Source organism: Sitophilus oryzae, unplaced genomic scaffold (assembly GCF_002938485.1).
Source record: "Sitophilus oryzae breed Bouriz unplaced genomic scaffold, Soryzae_2.0 scaffold_484_pilon_pilon, whole genome shotgun sequence".
NCBI classification, from domain to species: Eukaryota; Metazoa; Arthropoda; class Insecta; order Coleoptera; family Curculionidae; genus Sitophilus; species Sitophilus oryzae.
In genome coordinates, this window is record NW_022147067.1 from 152,454 (window position 1) to 177,590 (window position 25,137).

The 25,137-nt window shown below is 32.9% G+C and overlaps 1 protein-coding gene across 3 annotated transcripts in view; it reads left to right on the forward strand.

Moving 5' to 3' along the window:
• LOC115886372 (disheveled-associated activator of morphogenesis 1) overlaps positions 1-25,137 on the forward strand; it is a 138,690-nt gene that overhangs the window by 103,526 nt on the left and 10,027 nt on the right. For all 3 annotated transcript variants that reach the window (XM_030905474.1, XM_030905477.1, XM_030905476.1), the window contains exons 4-10: positions 16,210-16,368; positions 18,458-18,688; positions 18,740-19,065; positions 19,874-20,229; positions 21,321-21,531; positions 22,949-23,079; positions 23,146-23,360. In XM_030905474.1, coding sequence (XP_030761334.1) covers positions 16,210-16,368; positions 18,458-18,688; positions 18,740-19,065; positions 19,874-20,229; positions 21,321-21,531; positions 22,949-23,079; positions 23,146-23,360 — 1,629 coding nt within the window. The remainder of the gene's footprint in view (positions 1-16,209; positions 16,369-18,457; positions 18,689-18,739; positions 19,066-19,873; positions 20,230-21,320; positions 21,532-22,948; positions 23,080-23,145; positions 23,361-25,137) is intronic.

Below are 25,137 nucleotides of genomic sequence, written 5' to 3' on the forward strand. Positions count from 1 at the left end.
GTAGATAATCACATCCTTAATGAAATAGTGTTCTCCGTTTCTTTCTAAAACCTGTCATTTTAAGACAAACACAAACTTATGTTTTTTTTTAAATGGAAACCATAGTTGCCCATGACTTCATAAAAAGCGCCATTTTTTAAGCTTTTCAGCGATATAAGCTATAATATGTTTTTTTGAAAAATTACTGAGTTATAGCCAATTCTTATCTTTCTTGACTAATTTCACTTAGTTGGTATGGTATTCTTATTATGTTATTTATTTAATTATTATAAACTTATGATATATAAGAGACAGAATATTTTATTATACAGTTCTTTACAATTTACATTACACATACTTAAACCTAAACAAAAAATAATATCACTACATACAGTATGAGTTATTTTAGAAAATATTCAAAAAATATACTGCATAAAAAAATCTAAAATAGATAGGTCAGGTGATCGAGGAGGCCCATGCAATTGGTCCACCTCTTCCTATCCTTGAGTTTAAATAATTATGATATAAATAATTTTCAACATTTTCATCATTATGGGGGGATGAGTGTCATAATGAAAGTCATGTTGGAACCACTCTATTGATGCGCGAGTCTCTAAATTTAACTTTTCTAAAATGTCTCGAAAATGTATGGCCAAGAAAAGTTGAACTATTAATCCTACACGCTTTTCTTCATTTCAAAAATTCATATTTACAATCGTTGGTTATTTTAATTTACAAAGTTTGGATGTGACAGTTTACATTTCTGAGAGCAACGACGATTGAACTTGTTTTCATGGCTAACTAAGTGAAATTGTTTAAAAATGATAAGAATTGGTTATAACTCAGTATTTTTTCGAAAAAAAAACATATTATAGTTTATATCACTGAAAATCTTAAAAAATGGCGCTTTTTATGAAGTCATGGCCAACTATGGTTTCCATTTAAAAAAAACATAAGTTTGTGTTATATGTCAAAAATGACAGACTTTAGAAAACAAAGTAGAACACAATCTCATTATGGATGTGATTATCTACAACTTTTATCCGAAAACTTTTTGTGTAAAATAGATTATAATGGAATTAGGGATCATTTTTAAAATAGCCAAAATTTGTTTTTTTTCGAAATATCTAGAAAGCCATGAACTTTCTCAAAAATCTGAAAGGCGCATATTTATAACCTGACAAAACTGCAATTCTTTCCCCGACTCTCTATGTCCAGTAGTTTCCGAGATACCCATAGAGAACATCGTAGGAAACTCACCCTGTATATACAGTTATCATTTACATCAATAAAACTCATCTCCTTAACCCTTTCGGGACAGCTGTCGGTGACAGAAAAAAAAGTGCGTAGGGGACGGCTTTCGTGTATAGGTATATTGCGGTTAAGTTCCGATATTCGGTTATAATATCGACACTACCCGGTTCATCTCGAGAATAATACAAAACAAAACAACCAAAAACAAAACCAAACCAAACTTTAACTTGTTAATGTCGACATTAACTGCACCTCGGACTTTAACCGTAACATATACACATCAACTCAATGCTTCCTTATGACCATTGCAAATATTCTACCCGGCGGCAATTTTTTTCTAAAACTCGAAAGAGTTAGAAGCATTTATGGGATATAAAGAGCCATTACTACTGCTTTCCCGTTCAAAATATTCTAATAAGGTTGCGATGAGTTTTTCACAACGGCCTAAAAAAACAATGTTCGACTGCGAGGTCTGTTATTAAAAAATTTTACTCCATTTTTACTCCGAATAGAACATGCTATTTTTTTCCCACAAATAATTTTTTACAATTTTAAACGTTCCAAATAAAAAAAGATTTAAAGGTAATACCACAGATTAGGTATCCTATAAATATACAGATAAAAATCTTGTCCCTAATTCGTGGTACGAAAATTGTTTTTTATGACGATGTGCAAACGAGTCAAATTTCCTGTGCGCAAAAATAAACTCGCGTAAAATAGCAATAAACAGTGTAATAGAGAGATATCGCTAAACCGAATAGCGTGCATGGACGTTAATAAGGCCAGGTGTTATTTACTTTATGTGAGGTGGTATTAGAGAACAACGGCATACGGTCGAGTCGGCCGCTCCTGGCACGTATACGTAGACGCAAAGAATCTTTTACGTGTATAAAAAATAGAAAATATAAGAAATGCGCATGCGTACGTAAACGTTTACGTGTTTGTAGGCCGATTCGACCGTATGCCCTTGTTCTCTATTAACTCTCTTCATTTATAGTTATCGGATCGGAAAGAATTCTGATCGCGTCGCGTTCGCTATTTAAACTTAACCTAACTTTGAATTTAAAACTTTGAAATTGTTTTGTTTAATAGGTATTTTAAAACTAAAGGGCTAAAGTGCTTATTTCCAGTGCTTTATTGTTCAACGTCTGCCAATGGGTTTAGGACAACAAGCAACAAATTCTCTTAGAAGGGCTAAATCGTCATCTGCTGTAAACCTAAAACTCTTTATAGGTTCTTTACTATTGGAAGAGGTGGAATCCATATTTTGGGCCATATTTATTTAACTAAAGCTAATCCCAGCTACTTAAATATCAAATTACCCAATAAAACTAAAGCAATAATTCAAAACAATTCAAACATAACCTAAAATAAAAGATCTCGCTGGCCGGCTCCGGTTGTCAAATACCCGCACATGCCCATTTAAGCAATTTTTAAACGTTATCAGAAGTTATTTAGAAAGAGCGCTTGGTGTAATTGATCCGCAAATTACGTCAGGCGGTAACGTTAATAGCAGGTAACGTTATTGACTCGCGCATATCGTAACCATGATAAGGTACGCGTAAATACTGGATGACGCTATTCGGTTTTCCGATATCTCTCTAATAACTGTGCCGGTCAGGCGCTGTGCACAATTTTAGAGGCCATAAGTGGGCATGCTATGTGCACGGGCACTAGTCACCTAGTGCCCGATTCCGAAAATTGGAACCACGAAAAACAATAAAGAAAAAACAAAGATTATAATCTGTATACTCTGGTAATACCTTGTATGTAATTATACCGGGTGCGTCTCAAAAGTGGCTCAACCCCTATAACTTTTTTATTTTTTCAAATAAAAAATCGAGATTTGGTATATTAATATATGAAATAAATTAGGAATTAGGACTTTTCGGCCATTTCCTGTTTCACCGGAAATTACTACAACTTTTGATTTTTAAATGTCATCCTCGGTGTATATTTTTACTTTAGTCGATAGAAAATGACACTTTGAATAGAATGATATGTCATACGTCAACTTTTGACATTTTTGCTTAAAACAAAATTGAATTTTAAATTTCAATCTAGAGTGCCATGGCTCATTTTTAATCAAGGAGCCTTGGAAAAATAGATTTGATCTTCTAATGTTATTCGTGTCTTGTCCTGGGCGGTTAAAAGATTCCCACATCGTATTTTTAATCATTTCTCATTTTTTTTTTCAAATGGAACGAGGGTGGCTCTTTAGCATATTTGGAAAAGACATTTTTTACGAATAATTTGGTACCACACAATTGGTATTTCGGGTCAAATTGTCGTTATGAATCGCATGTTGCAATTTCAAGTAAACCATATTTGAAAATGTCAAAAGTTGACATATGATATGTCATTCCATTCAGAGTGTCATTTTCTATCGAATTAAGTAAAAAAAATCGAAGGTGCCATAAAAATCAAAAGTTGTAGTCATTTCCGGTGAAACAGGAAGTGACAGAAAACAATTGAATACGTCAATCAATCCTAATTTATGTCATATATTAATATACCAAATCTGGATTTTTTATCTGAAAAAATTAAAAATCTAGAGGTTAGACACTTTTTAGACGCACCCAGTATAATTACATACAAGGTATCACCATTAAATCTTTTTATACTATTTGGAACGTTCAAAATTTTTAATAAAATTATATGTGGGATTTTGAAAAAAATAGCTTATTCTATTCGGAGTAAAAATGACTTTTTGTGCCTCGCCTGTATGTCAAACGTACAGTCTCGCCGCGAAAAGTGTCATTTTTACTCCTAAGGAAACAATATACCTACTATTTCTACTCCGAATAGAACATGCTATTTTTTCAAACGTCACAACTAATTTTTTAAACAATTTAAATATCGCAAATAATATAAAAAATAACATCTTGTAAGTAATTATATATCAACCATCGGCTTCACTCGTTGAATTTGACACTTAAACTCAGTTAATTAATATGTTTTAGTACTTTTTTTGTACTTAGGCGTTAAAAGTATCTTTTTATATTGTCATTCATTAATTTCTCTGTGAACATTGAATACAGACTGAACTATTAGAACGTATTTTTTTCGTTCAATTTACAATTTTTGAGGAGATATAATTGCTTTCCAGACTAATTATTTCAATATAGATTCACTGTTTAACCTACCATCTACGCCATTTTCGTTCTTTTTTTTTGATACATCAGAAAATTTTGTAACTCATATGCTAATAAAATTTCAAACACACCATTCGAGTTGAACTGGTTGTAATTTTGTAAATATTTGTGTCTGCTAGACAAACTGAATGTATTCATAGTTCAAAGAGATAATAGATTAAGTAGATAACAGATTTACTAGATAGGTAAGTCTTTTTCTGGTTGTGCTATGTTCTTAGCTTCAACTTGATTCCTTTCTCTTATATTTAGTTTAGAAGTTTAGGTATTTCTGTTTCTTTTAGATATTCACATAGTGGAGAACATTATCTTTCACATAGAATATGTTACCAATTATATATGACTAGCTAGCAAGTTACAATGAGAGAATATACATATAATTCCTGGATCCTTTTGTTGTCTTTCTACCAGAGTCATTGCTGACTTTCAGGCAGTGTATGTCTATGCTTTTATCTCACATCAATTAATAGTTAAGAGTTGTTGTGGAGTTGTAGTTTTTGATGTGTTGCTATTACTATTGTTATTACATTCAACTTCAATATAGTTATTGGTTATTGCATACCTTATTTATTAACTAATAAGGGGTATCTCTATAAAAAAAAATAATTGCATTTTGTTCGGTCAAACCTTTAGTATAAAAAATATAAACTAGAAATATCCCGAAAATTAGCAGTTAGTTAAAATATATAAATAATAACACCAGCACGCACTGATGAATTCGTAAATTTTATTATTTTAATGACTACCATTATTCCTTATGAATATTCATTTCTAATAAATATTATAATATTATGTATTCCTATAAATAATTAAAGATTATTATTAATAAGTCAATTTTATTGACTAACATTTTGATTTTCCATTTCAACTCGTTTATAATTTAACAATGAAATTTTGTTTTCGCCTGTGATACTCTAATCCAACTGTGATACTGTGATGTAAATAATTACCTATTCTTCTGTTTGTTGTTTTTTTTTGTTTCTCTATTTTTGTGCTTAGTTATTTTGATCTTTTTGTCACTCAACTTGAAATATTTATGTCAATGTAGATTTTTAAATTTTGAATTGTCCTTGTAAGAGTGAACCCCTTGAGGATATTGAGATAGATCCCTGTAATTGCATCGTTAACAATAACGAGTTGTATATGGCTAATGATCCTGGTGATCGAGGCCTAGGGAAAAAAACAATGAAGTTTTAGATTATATCGGAATTAAAATCTACCTTTGTATTTTCAAAAATAATAGAAAATATTGATAGCGATTTAGTGATCTTACATGATCTTACTTTGATTGGTCATATTTCCGTGCCATACAACAGGACGGGCCATACATAGCACATGATCACTGGTCTCTAAGAGGTCTAATGGTAAGCGTTGTTGTAGGAGGATATTCTGAAGCTTTCGAAACCTTTTAAGAAAATTTAAAAAATCCCTAAAAGAAAAGACTTAACTGCTCTTTCCCTCTGACTCTTAATTTGTTCTTCTTCTTAAAGTGCCTATCCTCTTTGGATGTTGGCTATCACATTGATCCATATTACTTTGTTCACTGCCGTTCTGAACAAAGCTGTTGACGTCAATCCGGTCCATGTTCGTAGATTTCGCAGCCACGATATTCGTCTGCGTCCCGCTGATCTTCTGCCTTCTATTTTCACCTGCAGTATGAGTTGGAGTAGGCGGTATTTCTCATTCCGCATAATGTGTCCGAAGTATTCTAGTTTTCTTCATTTGACATTTACCAGAAACTCCAACTCCTTATTGATGCGATGTAGTACAGTCTCATTTGACATGCGATGCACCCACGAAATCCTAAGCATGCGCCGATAGCACCACATCTCAAATGCCTCTACACGCTTGCATGATGCGTCTGTAAGGGTCCACGCCTCTGCCCCATATAGAAGGGTTGAGAGCACGTAGCATCTCAGGATTCTGATTCTAGTGCGGACGTTATACTTGTTACTTGTATACTTGTTACTTCATTTGTTACGGTCCAATATATAGACAAAGAGAGACATTAACTTTAAAATATATTCACTGGCAAAAAAAACGGCCACTAAAAACTAGTCCCACTTTGGTTGGACAAAGTTGGATTTCTCGCGAACCACTCATTAGATTTTGATGATTTTTTTTTTAAATTGTAAATTAATTCCTTCTTAACGGATGATACGTCAGAAATTTTTATTCCGAACGAACATCTCGGAAAAATGCTTCGCAGGCAAAACCGCGATTCATCCGTGAAAAGGATCATTGCTCAATATCGCAATTCACATGTAAACGCGCAAACTGAAGACGTGTTCGATGATGTCTTGGAAGTAGCTGGGGTCCTGTGGCAGGCCTCCTTGCAGACAAGTTGTTTTCTTTTAGTCTTCGTTGGATTGTTCTCTCACTGACTTGAGTTCTACACACAGCTTGTAGCAGATGTTGATTCTGAACCGCTGCAATTCTACGATTTCGTTAAGTATTCAGGACAATAAAGCGATCGTCAATTGCATTTGTCTTCAGTTTTCTTCCGGAACCCACTCGCTTGGTGAAATTTTCCGTTTCCATATACCGATTCCAGGCATCCTGGACTGTTGTTCGTAGTATACCCAGGGTATCGGACACATAACGTTGACTTCGGCCATCCTCAATTAAAGCCACAATACAAGCAACGTCCGTCACAGATAATGGCATTTTTTAATTTGACAATGATTACATTGATTAATTTGACAATGACGCTTTAATTATTTACACATAAAACTTTCTGCCTGCGAAGCATTTTTCCGAGACGATCGTTTTAAAGCAGCGTATCTCCAATACAAACAGAGATAATGTCGTGATTAAAAAAACAAAATGCTCACAAAAGATGAAACTACAATGTGATTTGATTTAGCAATAGCCAGAGAGAACAGTAATAACTAAAGTGAGAGAGACTGATCAACGTTAATTTTTGAAGACTGTGTTAGTGGCGCGGCTTTTGGCGTCTAACCCGAACTATGAGCGCATTATTGATATAGTAGGTTGCATTCATACCTATATACTGGCGCCAAAAATTTAAAATTTGTATATTTGAACCGAATCTTAATCTTTCAAGTTTATAATAAGAAATCTTCGTAGTTTTTTAGATTATTTTGTTGACAACGAAAATTTATTATTAGACTTTAAAGCATTAAAACCTATAAATAAAATACTGTTTAGGAACATAAGAATTTATTTAACTCCATACTCCTTGCCATACTCCAACTCAAGGCTGCAATCTTCAAAATCTTTTTATCTAACTTGGTTGAGAGTGAACAGGTGATTATTATGTGCATTCACTATTACTATTAGGTATGTTAAAATAATTACCGAGATAAAACTTACCTTTAACGAAACGTTTTGTCTGGATCTCAACCACAAAACGAAAATGCCGAATAATCGGAATCTGAAATAATCAATAATGACAATAATCTTCTCTTCTGACAAGCTAAAAAAACAGGCACATCCAGTCAAAAACAATTTATTACTCCGATTATCAACAGATTTTAGTTATCTGCTTCTAGAGCTAAGAAATAGAAAAAGCTACTGACAATCTAATTAATCCTGTCAAATGTTTAACTTGCAAAGTTGAAAACATCCTCTTTTGACCGCCTAAACGCTATGCGCATCTGGGATGCGCGGTGACAAAATAAACTTGTCTACGAAATGCCCTATTCCACAAGCCCTCTCACTTTAGTTATTAGTTTCTCTCTGGCAATAGCTACTACAGCTGCTGCACCATACAAGGTGTTACAAAGTTTGGGCAAAACACTTCGTTTTATTGTTGTGCCCTGTATATGCTCAAAATAAATTCGGAATAAAAATTTCTGACGTAGCATCCGTTAAGAAGGAATTAATTTACAATTTAAAAAAAAATCATCAAAATCTAATGAGTGGTTCGCGAGAAATCCAACTTTGAAATTGGGACTAGTTTTTAGTAGCCGGTTTTTTTTTGCCGGTGAGTTTATTTTATTTTTACTGTTTTTTCTCTTTCAATGGCGAAATACCTAGCCATTTTATCAGTATCTTTTAATTTGTAGTCAACACGCTACTAACAAAGTTTACAGAATAAACTTCTATACTTTGTTGTTATTTCGATATGCCAACAAAAATGTATTACCCAAACTTTCCATTGTACTGCTTCGATCTGCGGACAATCAACTTTATAGCACTTAATAAATTCGAACGCAAGAGAGACTGAATGAAACTCTTTATTATAAAAATTTCATCGATTCCTTATTCGGGTTCTTCATACCTTGCCTACGTATATCATTTAGAATCTCTATGAAAACTCTCACAATATCTCATATCAATCTGTGTCGAGAATTATTTGATGCATAACATTCAGAAAAATCATCGGAAATATGGCCAGCAGCGTGAAAGTGAACTTCGAATACGTTTCATTACGTTTCTTTTTTCTTTTCGGCTTATGGTTTCATATCTTTCGTGAACGAATATGAGTGGCATGGAAATTATGTTAGTGGCGTCACGTCGATTACAATAAAAGATTAAGTTAAGTGCCTGTCCGCATCGCTGTCCTGCATTAAATACTTTGTTGTCGTTTTTTTGCTTCTTTTTTCTGTTTGTCCGGTAGTAAAAGTATCAGTTTTGGAACTGCTACTTTTACTAGCATGATATCTATTTTGATTGAGCGATAGGTCTATAATTACAAATAAATATTTTTAAATAAAAAAAACTACGATTTTCCACTATTTAACTGTTTAATAGTAGGTACTAAGTAACCAAGTAAAATGTACAGGGTGTCCCACTCAGAATAGCTCTCGGCTGTATCTCGGAAAATATTATATAGTCGTAAGGCTTGTATTGTATTTGACTAAGAGTGGGTCCCATAGGGGACCCTCCACTGAGGCCGCGAGGGCCTATTGTGGCTCAGTTTCTACAAGCTCTAATTTACAAGAGCGTCAAAGTTCATCCTCAAGACCCAGCCTCTTAATATAGGCCGTTATGTCTGAGGGCGATATGCCTCCTAGGTCTGATAGGTCTAGCATGGGTTTGCCAAACATCTCAAACCTGGTCCTGCTCCCAGCGGGGCAGGTACACATAACGTGCTTCATTGTTTCATCATCTTCCATACAGAGTCGGCATTCGGCGTCTTCCACCAGTCCCGTCCTCTGTAGGTGAGATCTCAGCCGGCAGTGGCCCGATAATTTTTTTAAAATTAATAATTTAAGAGTTATCAACAGAAAAATTGATTTTTATTTGGGACACCCTCTATATTTTTAATTAACTGTAAAGAATTTAAAATTACCATTCCAAAAATATAGCACACCTGATATTTTGTTATAATCCCCTTCGAAATACAGAATTTTTTAAAAGTTCGCCACGTTTAACTAGTAGGCTTTGGATCCTTTAGTGCTGTTATGCCCTTAATGGAACTCGAAAACATATTTTTCCAGCATGACGACGCATCGCCTCTGAACGCTGAAGTTATCACCAAATTTTGCAGCCAATTTCAAGAATAATTGAATAGCTAATCAAGATCCCAGCCGTTGGCCGTCGAGGCCGCCTGACTTAGTGCCCATGGATCTAATCCTATGGATATATTTGCTGAAGAATAAACGTTCCTTATTCCGTATAATCTAGACAAGAATTAGAAATACTTAGCAGTTATGAGAGGGTATCTTTCACCCCCACTGAGTTAACGAATTCCGCGAGAAATGTTCAAAAATGCCCCTGACTGTCCATAACAGAAGACGGTTGATATGTCGAACACCTGTAGCAAAATCTCATGTCTTGGTTTTCTATTTATTTTTATTGTTATTAGACATAGTTTAAATGTGTTGATGTTGGTTAAATATATTTTAAATTGTTATAAAATTCTGCATCTCTCATAACAAATATTATTTTCGTTTTAATTGATGCTCACAGCTTGAATTTTTGTCAATTTTTTGAAATCATAGACGGTGCCGTTCAAAGCCTACTTATTTAAAGCGGGCAAATTTTATATACTCTATATCTCGAAGAGGAATCGAGCAAAATATCAAGTGTATTATATTTTTTGAAAGGTAATTTTAAATTCTTTTCAATAAACTAAAAATATACAGGGTGTCCCATATAAAAAATCAAATTTTCTCTTGATAATTCTTAAATTATTAATTTTACAAAATTATACTTAAACCATTAAATTCTACGTAAAAGGTGCTTTGGAAATGTTTTCATAAAAATACAACATATTCAATAGCAAAAAAGTTACATCGATTTATTAAAAATGCATATTTTTGAAAACACCCCTGTAACTCCGAAACGGTAACAGATATCGGTATGCGGTTTTCACCATCATGTTTTTGACAAAATTGTGCTCCAGACACCGATATTAGTTTTGTCTATCTCCTACAGAAAAGGGTGTTTCCATTTAAAAGCGTCGAATTTAACTCCACCCTGTACAGGGTGTCCCACTAAGAATAGCTCTCTCGGCTGTATCTCGGAAAATATTATATAGTCGTAAGGCTTGCGGAAAAAAATATTTATAACTAAAGAGACTATGAGAAATTGCTGGAAATTATTTTCAAATTTGTAGAACGGCGGAACTGCTATGGAAAATAACAAAATGGTATTTTTAAAAAAAAATCGCCTAGATACGATGTACTTTAAATAATTGCTTCATAATCTTCAGTAAATTTAGGATCTTTTTTGTTGAAATCATTTTCCCCTCTCTGCTAAAATAAAGTGGTGGAGGAAGGTTAGATCTCTTTCTATTTAAATATTAATATTAATAACTCCGGACTGGATGATCGGAATCCAACAAGTGAGAGCTCGTTTTAAAGAGCGTTTCTTACTCTATATTATACCATATAAACAATAAGCTTTTGAACGTAGAGGCTAGGGGGCGCTGTCTTATAATTTAACAAACATTACGCGTTTTTTTTTCAAAAAAATTAAATGCGACAGTATATGAAATTTTAGCTGATACTATAGAGTAATAAAAGCTTAAAATGCGCATCTTGATATCTTATTTCAAACCAAAGTTATTAGCAAAATTATAATAAATACGGAAAACAAGCCCTTTATTTCTTTGTTTTTTTTCACGGTATCACTACCCCTCTTGCTAATGACCATTCTAATAAAAAATAAGATAAAAAAATAATATTTTATTAAAAAAAATCGACAATGTACCAGACTCGGTACCAGAAAACCATAATACTAGGTGTATTAATATCTAAGAATTAAGATATCAATGACAATGAACAACAAACGAAGCCTCAATGAATTCATGGTAGGCTTTGGAAAAAAGTTGCTTTTAAAGGGATAGTTTAATCGTCCAAATATTATTATATCAACATTTTGATAGTCTCAGCAGCGTTTCTATTTTTTCATTGCTTTCTTCAAAAGAGGAAAAACGCTGCTAAGACTATCAAAATGTTGATCTAATAACACTTTGACGTTTATACTATTACTTCAAAAGCAATTTTTTCCAAAGCCTACCATGACTTCACCGAGGCGTCGTTTCTTTTTCACTGTCATTGATATCTTAATTATTAGATATTAATTCATCTGGCATTATGGTATTCTGGTATATTGTCGATTTTAGAATAAACTAATGGTTTCTATCTTATTTTTTATTAGAATGGTCACAACCAATAGAGCTACTGTAACCGTGTTATAAGAATAAGGTAATTAAGGGCTTATTTTTCGTATTTGTTATAATTTTAGTAATATCGTCGGTTTGAAAGAGGTTATCAAGATTCGGTTTTCGCTGACATTTGAAGCTTTATTACTCTTACTATCAGCTAAAAATTTATATACTCTTGTTTTTAAATAGCTTCTTTTCAAAATCTGCCATAAATATTTCTGCGAATAACGGTGAAATTGGGGAACCCATCGGTAACCCATCTTTCTGTTTAAATATTTCATTGTTATACTGAAAATAGTTTTGTTCTAAACAAGTTTCAATTATTGTTATTAAATCTGATTTTACTATTATATTAAGATCTTAATGACTGATGCTGACATTTGAAGCTTTTATCAACAAATCCAGTCCGGAGTTATTACCATTTAAATAAAGATAGATCTAACGTTCCCCCACTTTATTTTAACAGATACTGGAAAATGGTTCTAACAAAAAATGTTCAAAATTTACTGAAGATTATGAAGCTATTATTTATAGTACCCGTTATCTAGGCAAAATTTCCACCCTCGTTCCATTTGAAAAAAATGAGATATTATAAATATACGATTTATGCAATTTCAAATTGGCCAGGACAAGACACTAAAATACTAGACGATCAAATTTATTTTTCCAAGGCTTCTTGATTAAGAATTAGTATTTTTAACATAGCCATGACATAACACTCTAGATTGAATTTTAAAATACAATTTTTTATTAAGCGAGAAGTTTCTATCAAATAAAGTAAAAAAATACCGAGGGTGCTATTTAAAAATCAAAAGTTGTAGTAATTTCCGGTGAAACAGGAAGTGGCCAAAAACAATTGAATACGTCAACCAAGCATAATTTATGTCATATACGAAATCTCGTAAATATACCAAACGTAACATACCAAATATCGTTTTTTTTATCTGAAAAAATAAAAAGTTATAGGGGTGAGCCACTTTTGAGACGCACCCGGTATTTTAAAATTGTCACTCCAAATAAAGTAAATAAGAGTCGGAATTCTCGAGCGGCAAATAAAGATTTGTTTGGAGATCTTTTTCGGGGGCCTTGTAGAAAGCGCAATCGAAAATATTTACTTAAATCTCGAAGCCGATCGATTTGAATGTCGATTCAAACATCGAATAAGCGCCGCCGTTTATCGCGTACCAGTGCAATTTCACCGTTCGTTTAACTACTTCAACCAAAGAAATAAAATATCTCGCATAGGATACATGGCGTAGAGTAGAAAAGTTACGAATAACGTTTATTTACTGTCCAAACCTAACGTCGCGTTAATAGGAGACAGGTAAAAGGCGCTTAGTAGTTCGTAAAGATATATCAGCTCAATCGGAATCGTTTAAGACTTGACACGAAACATTACTAGGAAAGGTGCTTTGCATCTTTTTGTTAGATGCTATTTTAATGACTTGATAAAACTAATGGAAAGATATAAACGTAAAACCAAGCTCTAATTTCACTATTTCGCTCAATTGATAAAACAAAATCGTCACTAGAAGATGGTATTTCGTGAAGGAATAATAGAATATTAAAAGTATTTAACGTCTAGCCTATATACCTGGGCACGAGAGTCACACGAGTAAAATGAGGATATGAAATGGTTAAAAAAGGCTCACCAATGCCATTTATCACCAGGGTATGCGAAAAATTAAAAATGATTAAGGGCAGGAAGACTGTCAAAGTCGCTGGTCTCGCGCTCGTCTCGCTCTCGCGTCGCTTTCCTATCGCACTTGTCTCGTCAGGTCTGTACGCACCTTAACAGGAACCAACTTCTCGGTGTCTTTTACTAAGAAATTTGCCAACAAAAGACAACCTATAAGGATATAACTCCTCCCGTCGTCAGAAGCAGAAAGATAGTTATTTTTTATCGCCAGTGAATTAATTTCGGGAGACGATAATGCAATTTTATCGTCGTGTGTATAAAGCAGTATTTTTTCCATAGCGAGTTACATTTTAAAAAATATTCAGAAATTATTATTTCAAGGAATTTATTACGAGTAGAAAAAATATTGGGCTGGGTGGGCGTTGGTTTCTATGTAATTTGACAAATAAATAAAGCTGTCTCATTAGTTGTCAGTTTTGAGTAAATATTTTTTTAATTCTCTTTCGTATCGATTGCTGATTGAATTAGAGCCAGAAATGGCTCAAAACGAAATAAGTAAACTACCAACAGATATTCAGGCTGAGGCGACAAACACTATATCCAAATTACTATCATTTAAATCCCGAATAACTTATGAAAAGGAATACAAAATTTTTCAAAAATGGAAGCAATTAAAAAAAGTGCGAAAAGAATTAAAGTTTTTAATTTATCCTCGCTGTCAAAATATCATTTAATCTACCCTTGTGGTTAAAGTACTATTTTATCTACTATTTTTGATAGATATAAGGCAATTGTAACAGTTGCTCTGGAAAAAAATAGACAAAACCCTTTATTAATTGATAAATCTAACTATTTTCAGAACACTTTAATCATCTCGTATATTCTCTAGTAACAAATCTGGTTGTACAGTACGATCGACAAATAAACTGCGATTGAGTTAGCTTGGAAATGAGCATTGCTTTTATCTTATGTATACAATTTTATGGTAAATATGGATCGTCACTTCCAAGCTACGTCAATGACGTCACCACGACATTTGACGTCAATTTTTTTTCGATCACATTGATACAAATAAAATTTTTGTCAAGCTTGACCGGCACAGCGTTGCCCACTTTTGCAAATTTTCTTTTAATACAAATATTTTAGGAAAGAAAAATAAATTAATTATAATTATATAAGCAGTTATTATTTACATCAACAAAACTCATTTTCTTAACAGCACTTAAGCGGCATAAAGGGCCATTACTACCGCTTTCCCATTCTCAATATTTTTTGCAATGAGTCTTATGCAACGGCTATTAAGTTGTCTTGTACACTTCGCTTTAAAGGAAGTTCTAATTAGTTCTAACATTTTTAAGCTTAAATTATCACAACGCAATTCATTTAAATGACAACCTCATAATACAAAACTGAAGTGTTAAAACGAATGACAAAATCTCTTAAGTTAAATATACAGGGTGTCCCAGAAATAAGTGCAAATATTTTAAGGGGTGATAGATCTCGATAAAAGAAACATATTTTCTCTTTATTGTTTTTCAAATAAGTCCAAAATAACGGAGTTATTTTACTTTGAAAATTTAAAAGAAATGATTTTTTGCTAAAATTTTGAGAACCACTGGATCTTTTCTGGATTTTCTTTCTTGTAAATTTAATCTAATACCTATGTTGCCATATTATCAAGAAATTATGTTTTTTAACTAAAAACTAAAAAAAATCCAAAAAATTTTTCAAAAAATTTCCATTTTTCAATTTTTTTTTGCGAAAAATACCTCATAGGCGTGTTTCTGGGGTTGAACTATACTACCAGTTAAAATATTAGCACTTATTTCTGGGATACCCTGTATATTTTAATTTCTGAGCTTTAGATACTTGATGGGAATGAATTTTAAATTTATTTAAAACGTAGACTTCGTTGTCTAAATTTCCATTTTATTAAACTGTATTAGCAATTGTCACGCGCTTCGACACTTTTACAAATATGACATTTTTTTTCCATAACAAGGGGCCGTCCTCCGCCGGAAACACTGCGACCTGTGAGGCCTATTGTGTTTGTCCCCGTTCTATATCTGTACCCATTCTTCTATCCCTGTGCTCTGCACTAGCTTATGCAGGTCCTTGATAGGATGGGACCATAGTCCCTCCGGTTCTAGCCTAGCTTTCCCGCAAATAAAAAGTATCGCTTGCGATCCAGAGCCTCGCAATGACATATATTATTATGTGCTCCGCTGTTTCAAGATCTTTATCGCAGAATCTGTAGCAAAGACTTCCTTGATATAGGTTGAGCTTGTTCAGGTAACACTTGACAGCCATGTGTCCTGTCAAGAGGCCTGTTGTAATCCCCACTTTATTCCTGCTAAGCATTAGAATATGACATTTTAGAGGTAAACATCATTTAACAACCATTTTTTATATTTATTTTAGAATTTTATTTAAGTTGGGGAAATCTACACAGATGGTTTTAGGACTGAAATAAATTTAGCAATGCAAAGTTGTTTAGGTTCATTTGATCGTTAAGAAGAATACCGTAATTTTTCAATCGATTTATTTCCAAACTTTGGAAATTATTGAGTTTCTGTTATTGCTTATCTATCTTTTATTTACAGGAAGAATTAGATCTGTCAAGCGACAAAAAAGCTACTATGTTAAGCCTGGAACCACACAAGAAATGGCAGATCTACTGTTCAAGGAAAGGTGGCGAAGACACTTTGGACGAAGCACATATGCCAGAACACTACATTGAAAGACTGAAAACACTAGCCACGGTAAGAATATATGTACCTATAAAATACAATTAAGTTTAGTAGATGTAACTGTCGAACGGTTATATAGGGTGTTCCTGAATAAGTGTCCTATATTTCACAAGTTGATTTTTCATGTATTTTTAAGGTAAAAAGTTCATATTAACATGTGTTTTAAAAATATTTTTTCATAATATCTTCGGAACCACTCTACATATTTTTATGAAATGTGGTACAAGCCTGGGTACAAGCCTTCTCTTCAGATTTAGGAAAGCCTTAATGTTTTAATCAACTGCAGTGAAGAAAGTAATATTTCGCAACTGTAAATCTGTAAGGATAATGTCAAAGACAGCCATGTACTAATGTATTTCAAATTCTGAAATTACCGGAAGACGATGAAAAACGATAATTTAGTTTTCAAGTGTAAGTTGATGATATGTAGTATCGAATTTTTCTTAATGAGAGGAAGTATATTTTATTATTTACTTAAGTGTCTCGTAGAAATTTTATTTTACGTAAATTTTTATAAAACGATTTTTTTTAAAACAAATACTCTTTGACGAGATTGCATTATATATTTTAAAAGATTTAATATTTTAGTTGCATTAAAATATGTCAAATCATTTAAAATTACTGCATATCGGTACCTTATTTTTGAAACTTGGTTTCACTTTTAAATACTTGTTGCACGAAAATATATATTACAACGCCTTAATATTTTATTATTTTTGTTTTAAAAATAAATTTAAGAGCATTATTTGCTATACAAGGTGAGTCTTAAATAAGAGCAAATATTTTCAGGGCTGATGATAGATCTCGATAAAAGAAACATATATTTGGTCTTTACTCTTTACCGTTATTTAAATATGTAACTCCAAAATAACCGAGTTATTATAATTTGAAAATTTAAGAAAAAAATATTTTTTGTTTAAATTTAGAAAACCTTTGCTTCTTTTCTGGGGTTTCTTTCTTGTAAATTTAATCTGTTACACCTGTGTTGTCATATTATAAAGATATTATGTTTATTAACCTAAAATTAAAAAAAATCCTAATTTTCAATTTTTTTTCGCGGAAAAAAACCTCATAGACGGGTTTCTGGGGTCGAAATATACTACCCTTAAAAACTTTACTTTGCACTTATTTATGACTCACCCTGTATAAACCACGGATTTGAGTTTAGCGAGTTAAATTTAGCGAGTTTTAAGCCCTCATTGCACGCAACTGGTTTATTCAAATCAGGAAATTATATATACTATTCTGTAGGTATCTTTCTAAACAATAATTTTGAGAACTAGAATTTCTTAATAGAGTTAACTATATCGAAGATGCAAAAACTAAAAAGTTGTACCCTTAGGGGTGGTTTTGGGGTGGTTCGTGCTGTCTCGGTCGGAGTAACTAACTACAAAAAATCAGCTTTAGGGGATTTTGTTCTACGGGGCACTCTTATTGCCCTGGACTATTAGACTCAGCCAAAGTCCTAGAGGAAATTCCCCCTAGCACCTGATTAGGAGCTTCCCCGCCAACGGCAATGTCTCTCATCCTCTATGGGAAGAACTTTTTTCCTTAAAAATACTTGAAAAATCACCCTGTAAAGTATTGGACACTTAAGGTTGATTCTCACTATACCTTTCGTTTCCATTCCATATCCGTTTCGTATTTTTTATTGTATTGACGCTATACGTAAGCTTCCGTTCTGTATCAGTTCCACACTTTTTATTGTACAATTTATATCATTACGAAAGTTTTATTTTAAAAATTTGTATCTTTTGAAAATGGTAATAGATTTATTTAAGAGGTGAAAAAATGAATAAATATCAGCAAAGTATTAGCAGAGCTGTTACAAATATAAGAACTTGACAATACTGTTTCCGATACACTTCAGTTCGTCCGCCAAAAAAATGTGCGAAAGGAAGGGATATGGAACGAAAGGGAAATGAAACGGGCATTGTCTTATCCATTTACATGATATAATATTTTATGTAAACGGAAGGGAAACGAAAAGGAGCTGATATGGAAGGTAGAGTGAAAATCAACCTTTATTCAGAAACACCCTTTATATTACACTGCCCTAATAGGCAAATCTTGAATACAACTAATAATATATTTTTTCCAGTTGCAATATCCTGAAAGTAATATAGATGATGAAGTGAGAAACCGATCAAAACAAATAGACGCTCTAAAAACAGCCCTAAGAACATCTACGCACAGCTTTGTCATAAAATTTATCGAATTGGATGGCTTGCAAGCTCTTCTGGACTGCCTGGAGCGAATGGATTATTCCACATCCCAAAGTTCCATTCACACAGGCATAATTGGTTGTGTGAAGGCCTTGATGAATAATTCTGTAAGATATTTTCAATGTTATATTTCAGTTTGTTTTAAAGTATTCTTTTAGATTGGAAGGGCACACGTCTTGGCACATCCTACCAGTATCAACATCATAGCCCAGTCCCTGAGCACAGATAATATCAAGACCAAGATAGCCGTCCTGGAAATTTTGGGAGCAGTGTGTTTGGTTTCGGGCGGACACAAGAAAGTTCTGGATGCCATGCTACATTATCAGAAGTACGCTTTCGAGCGTACCCGCTTCCAGGGAATTATTAACGATCTGGACCGGTCCACTGGGATCTACATGGACGAGGTTAATTTGAAAACGGCCATAATGTCTTTTGTAAATGCTGTATTGAATTACGGACTTGGACAAGAAAACCTCGAATTTAGGTAGGCATTGTTCAATTTTTCAAAATTACTTTTTTATCAAGTGATGCAAATACAAGTCCAAGCTAAAGCCCTCTTTGCTGTGGTCTTATGCTTTTAAGCAGAACCTCGAAATTAATGGAATAAATTACTTAGTGGTTTCAATTAGCGTAGAAGTTTCTCTCTAATTTCAATGTAAGCATTCAAAACATCAAAATTAGGAGGAGTAATTTTCAATTAGTAGAAAAAGTTTACAAACTCTCTTCTCCTTACCTATCTTCTACTTAAACGTGGTACTTAATGACATGCTAATATTTAAGGATATGATCTTGGACCTATCGTAAGAAACGCTAATTGAAACCACTAATTTATTGCACTAATTGCGAGGTTCTTAATGAAGCTTAACTGCCGAACTTTGCGGAGTCAGAACCTGCTTTGGGCTCATTTGTTGATGGATTTTACGTATCCATTAAGTTGCATTTGGGGCAGCTAACTGAGTTTTCCTGCCATACTCTCTAGGATGTAAATTACATCTTGCTTTGCCATTTTTTGACATTTTCTTTCATATGTAATTTTCAAGATCATGTACTTTAGTAGAACTTGCTGGTTCCTCAACATCTACAAAAGGATGTTGAGTAAAGTATTTCCTAAATGCAGATGACGTGATTGCCGACTCTCTTTTAGCACACACACCTACACAATATCGTTAAAAAATTCATGGGGTACTAAAATACCCCACATGTAATTTGTGGGGTATTAAAATACCCCATATGAAATATGTGGGGTATATTAATTAGAATATTGAAGAGTTACCGTATTATTTAATTTTCAGGTTACATTTGCGATATGAGTTCCTATTATTGGGCATTCAGCCGATTATCGACAAGTTGAGACGCCACGAAAACGAGACTTTGGACAGACATTTGGATTTTTTCGAAATGGTACGAAACGAAGACGAAAAGGAATTGGCGAAGAAGTTTCAACAAGAACATGTCGATACAAAAAGTGCCACCGCCATGTTTGATCTGATCAGGCGGAAACTCAGTCATACCGCCGCCTATCCCCATCTATTATCCTTGCTAGAACACTGTTTACTTCTTCCTTTAGATTATGGCTCGCATCCTCAGCATTGGTTGTTGTTCGACAGGATAGTGCAACAGATTATTTTGCAACAATCTGACGAGACAGGTATATTTATGAATTTTTGTTATTAGGAATTAAAGAGAAATACTTTTTTTTAAATATTTGCTTTTCAAAACAGCTAGTAAATCTATACAGGCATAATACCGGGTGTTTTTCAAAAGTGATTCACCCTCTTAACTTTTTTATTTTTTCAGATAAAAACAAGATTTTGTATGACATAAATCAGGATTGATTAACCTAGTGTTCAATTAGTTTCGTTGGCTTCCTGTTTCACAGGAAATGACTACAACTTTTGATTTTTAAATGGCACCCTCAGTATTTTTCTACCTTATTTGATAGAAAATGAAATTCTAAATAGAATGGCATATCATATGCTTTTTTTTGACATTTTCAATTAAAAAAAATATCCTTTTAAATTTCAATCTAGAGTGCCATGGCCATAAATATTGCAACAATTTGACTAGAAATACTAGGTATGTGGTACCAAGTTATTCGTAAAAAATGCTTTTTCCAAATATGCTACTGAGCCAACGTCGTTTCATTTGAAAAAAAAATGAGTTATGATTAACAATACGATTTGGGCATCTTTTAACCAGCCAGGAAAACACAAAAAATATTAGACGATCAAGTCTATTTTCCAAAGAATTTTGGTTAATTTTTTTTTAAATCCTGCCACTCTAGATTGAAATATAAAATGCTAATTTTTTAATTAAAAATCAGAATGTCATTTTCTATAATACAAAGTAAAAATATACCGAGGGTACCATTTAAAAATCAAAGTTGTATTCGTTTGAACTGAAAAAAAAAAGTTATAGGGTAAGCCACTTTTGAGAAACACCCGGTATACTATCATAATGAAATGCCTTTCAATGTTTAGAGATATCGTCTGTCTATTGGAGTTTATCGAAGTAGTTTCTCGTTGTGCTGTGTTTAAGTGGGTTTTCCGTTTGTCTAATTAAAAAAACAGCTAACTTAAGTTAAGGTCTAGACGTATTAAGGAAGCCATCCTTTGCTTCAATAATAATACTATCTACTGCAATATATAAGCACCTTCCAAAAAAATCACTAAAATAAACCCGCTAAAAAGGATACTAAATGAAATAACTAAATAAATTAATAAATTGTTTTTTCTCTAGGAAAAAAAGATGCCGATGTGTCTCCTATTAACATAAACGTAAAGGAAATAGTCCATTTGTTAGCCAAGGAGGAAGAACTGGTTGCGGCCAGAAAAAAGGCAGAAGAACTCGAAAAAGAGAATTTGGATATGTCAAATCGTTTAGCTAAAAAGGAACAGGAGTTGGATCAAAGAACGCAGGAAAAAGAAGACATTGAATCAAGTTTAGTGAGGTAAATAATTGAAAATATCGTTGATTGAAAATTTCCTTCTTGGACTGACATTATCATCATTTGCTGAAATGTCATACGCTATTATGATTTGTATGTATGATTATTATCTGACAAACAGATCTGAAGCAGCGAAAGGAGCAATAAAATCGATGTTGTCAAGTATAACTATACAAAAGGAAAATTGCTTTATATTACCTATAATACTTGTTTTACAAGGTGACAATTTGAAAAAAAAATAATGCAGTTTATGTAGAATTCCATAAGAAACACAAAAATGGTAAAATAAATAGGGGTTGCTATTTAAAATTTTAGGGGTAGGTAGCCTGGGTGTCAAGGGGTTGAAAGTAACACGACAACAAATGCCTCAAAAATTGTCCCCCTTGATATATAAATTGACGTGTTTCGCCAAATTTTCATACTATCATCGGTAGAGGCAATATTAAATACTGTTCGATTTCAAATTGTCACCCTGTATAATATTTACCGTCATTTTTCCTTGACAAAATTTTCTCTTATAGAAACTCATACTTAGACCAAAGTAAGTTAGCAATAAGCCTAGTTAGGCGTGATTGTCCCTATAGGATTGTTACATTTCAGTTGATTTTAATAATTTCGATTGTAGCGCTCAATACGGTAGAAATTAGAAGTTTTCGGCTCTGCATTTCACGCAGATCCGATGTTGATCGCATTGAAATAATATTAAAATCCTGGCTTTATCGTACATGTAAATAATATTAGATTTTACTAGTGTAGTTATCGAAACCGTAAAACTCTCACATAAGAAGTTTGTGTGATATAACGCTATTTCGGGTAATAAAAACCAAGTGAAAAAGAACCTAAACTGGGTGAGGCATTATGTTTTGACAATTTCAAATGAGAATAAAATTGACGAAAAAATGTTAACACGTAAAGAAAAGCGTAGTTACGTGGTTACTGGGTGCAATAACATTCAATAAGTCCACTCTTCCGGATATTCTCATACCGATTTCATCAAAAGCGAAAATGGAGTCAATCAGTTCAACGAAACAAGTGGGAAGGTGAATAAATAAAGTGCAAAGTTACATAATCAAAAAATTAAATAGACATACACTATGGGAGTACCTTTAAAACAATTTGTTATAGCCCAAATAGCCCCAGTTATACACTAATAGCAAAACCCTTGATTATGAATAGACAATAGTAAAACAATGCTAGCTACCGTAGCTGAACTCATCTAAAAAGCTTTATTAGCTTGAATAATAAATTATAATACAAGTAAGATCTTCCGAAGATATCAAAATATTTACTTTTTTATTTATGCAATTTTAAACATTTTAACATACAATGTTTAAGACAATGACAGTCCAAGAAGATACTTTATTTCAATTAGAAACGTTATTAATATAAAAATAAACTAACGATATTTTTATTTCATCAGGGTTAAAGAAAGGCTAGAAAAAGAAACGGCAGCTCATATAGAAACTCGACAAAAACTAAACGAAGTTGAATATAAAGCAGCGGAGTTAGACAGACAAGTCAATTGTGAAAGAGGAGAACGATTTAGATTAGGTATGTATGAATTAACTCATTATTATTTTATAAAATTGAAATATATATTTTCTCGCATTTTTTTAGAACGATTAGTTAACTCTGGCAGTATACCTGACGACACCAAAGCTATAGGACTTAATAAGACTATCATCGATATTAATGGATCGGGTGATTCTAAAATGGAACTGTCTACGCCACCTCCACCACCTCCTTTAGCACCACCGCCACCTCCTCCTGGCCCTCCTGGACCTCCACCGCCTCCGTGTGCTCCAATGGCACCTCCAGTTGAACCACTAAAGGTATAATCCAATTATAGTTTGTCCATGGTCTAATGCAACCCTAGGTGGATATCTCTTCATCATCACGACAGACCATTTTCATTCCTTCTTTATTACATTTATGAAACGAACAATATAGTCTAAAGCTTTATGCAGAACCTCGCAATTAGTGGAATAAATTAGTGGTTTCAATTAGCGTGAGAAGTTTGTTCCTTTAATTTCAATGTAAGCATTCAGAACTCCAAAATTGTGGTAAACATTTTCAGTTAGTAGAAAAAATTATAAAACATTTCCACTAATTATAGATACCTCAAGAAGGCGAGAAATGTAATTTTGGCCTTTGATTATCTTCCGTCAAGAGAAATTGTGGTTAGAAATCAATGATTGTTTTATAGGCTAACTATTAGCCTTGTTTATATATTCTTAAAGTTGGTCAACCTTAGGGGCGGAGTCAAAAATATCGATTATTTGCGGTATTTCCCTCAGAGTAATGTAATAATATAGCTCGGATTTTTGCGAACTATAATAGAGCTCAGCTGATTAAGAAATTTAAACAAAACTATTATTTCATTGTTGATTTTCGATTATTTTTTGCCGTTATTTTAAGGATTCTAAACCGTATTAACATAGAAATTATTATTTCAATATGTTGGTACATTTGCTAATTACTGGTAATTATTAATATTTAAAAAAAGTTACATACACTTACTTTATTTCGATTTGACACAGGGCTATAAAATTTTATTTCATTCTTAGAACATTTTATTCTAAATTGAGGTTTTACGAATTTACGATAATTTTTTTTTTTTGAAAACAAAACTTTTATACATTCTTGATTAAATTTTTTCTTAATTAAAAATAAAACTTGGCACTTGCTTCAATAATATTATTTGACATTTAAATAAATATTGTGTAGATACTTAATATACCATTCAAATCTTTATTACACGAAATAAAACTTTCTTAGCGTAAAACATGATCAGTCAAGTTTGCTTTAACTTTGTACCATATGAAAAAAAAACGGCGTCCAGTTGGCTGGGAAATGACGATCGACGACATTTCCCATATAAATTTACATATAAAATGACAGCGATCTTCATTTCATAGCCATCGCTGACGCCGTTTATTTTCGATCAAGAATTATAGAAACTGAAAATATCATTATGTTTTAACTCACAAAGCCCGTTAAACCATAAAACTTTCTAGTATATTGTTTTATTGATAAAATAGGAGTAAAATGACATTTTTCGTGCATGCATGGCGAGACTGTACGTTTGGCATACAGCCGAAGCACAAAAAGTCATTTTTACTCCGAATAGAGCTTGCTATTTTTTTCAAACGCCACAAATAATTTTTAAACAATTTCAACCGTTCCAAATAATATAAAAGATTTAAAACTCATACCTTGTAAGTAATTATTATGATACAGAGAAAACAAGGTATGATATTGCGCAGGTTGGTCACCACGTCACAGGTGATAAACGGCACTATTGGTCGTCAATTTCAAATTTTCAAACATATGACACATAATAAATGTGTATAATGTGTCATAACTTTTCAAATGTCAAGCTCGATGATTTTACATAACTTTAGGGGTTATATCATTATTCTCACTTATTTTAGGTCTTTTTTATTAGTGGCGTTTGAACAATATGGATATTTTTTGTATGGCATATGACGTCACAGGCGATATGCGCAAACTGAACGAAATTGGAGCCGCTATCGATCATACCTTGTTTTCAAGTTTTACCATGAGTAATTATATATCGAGAAACTATGGTTACGGCTCGTTGAATTT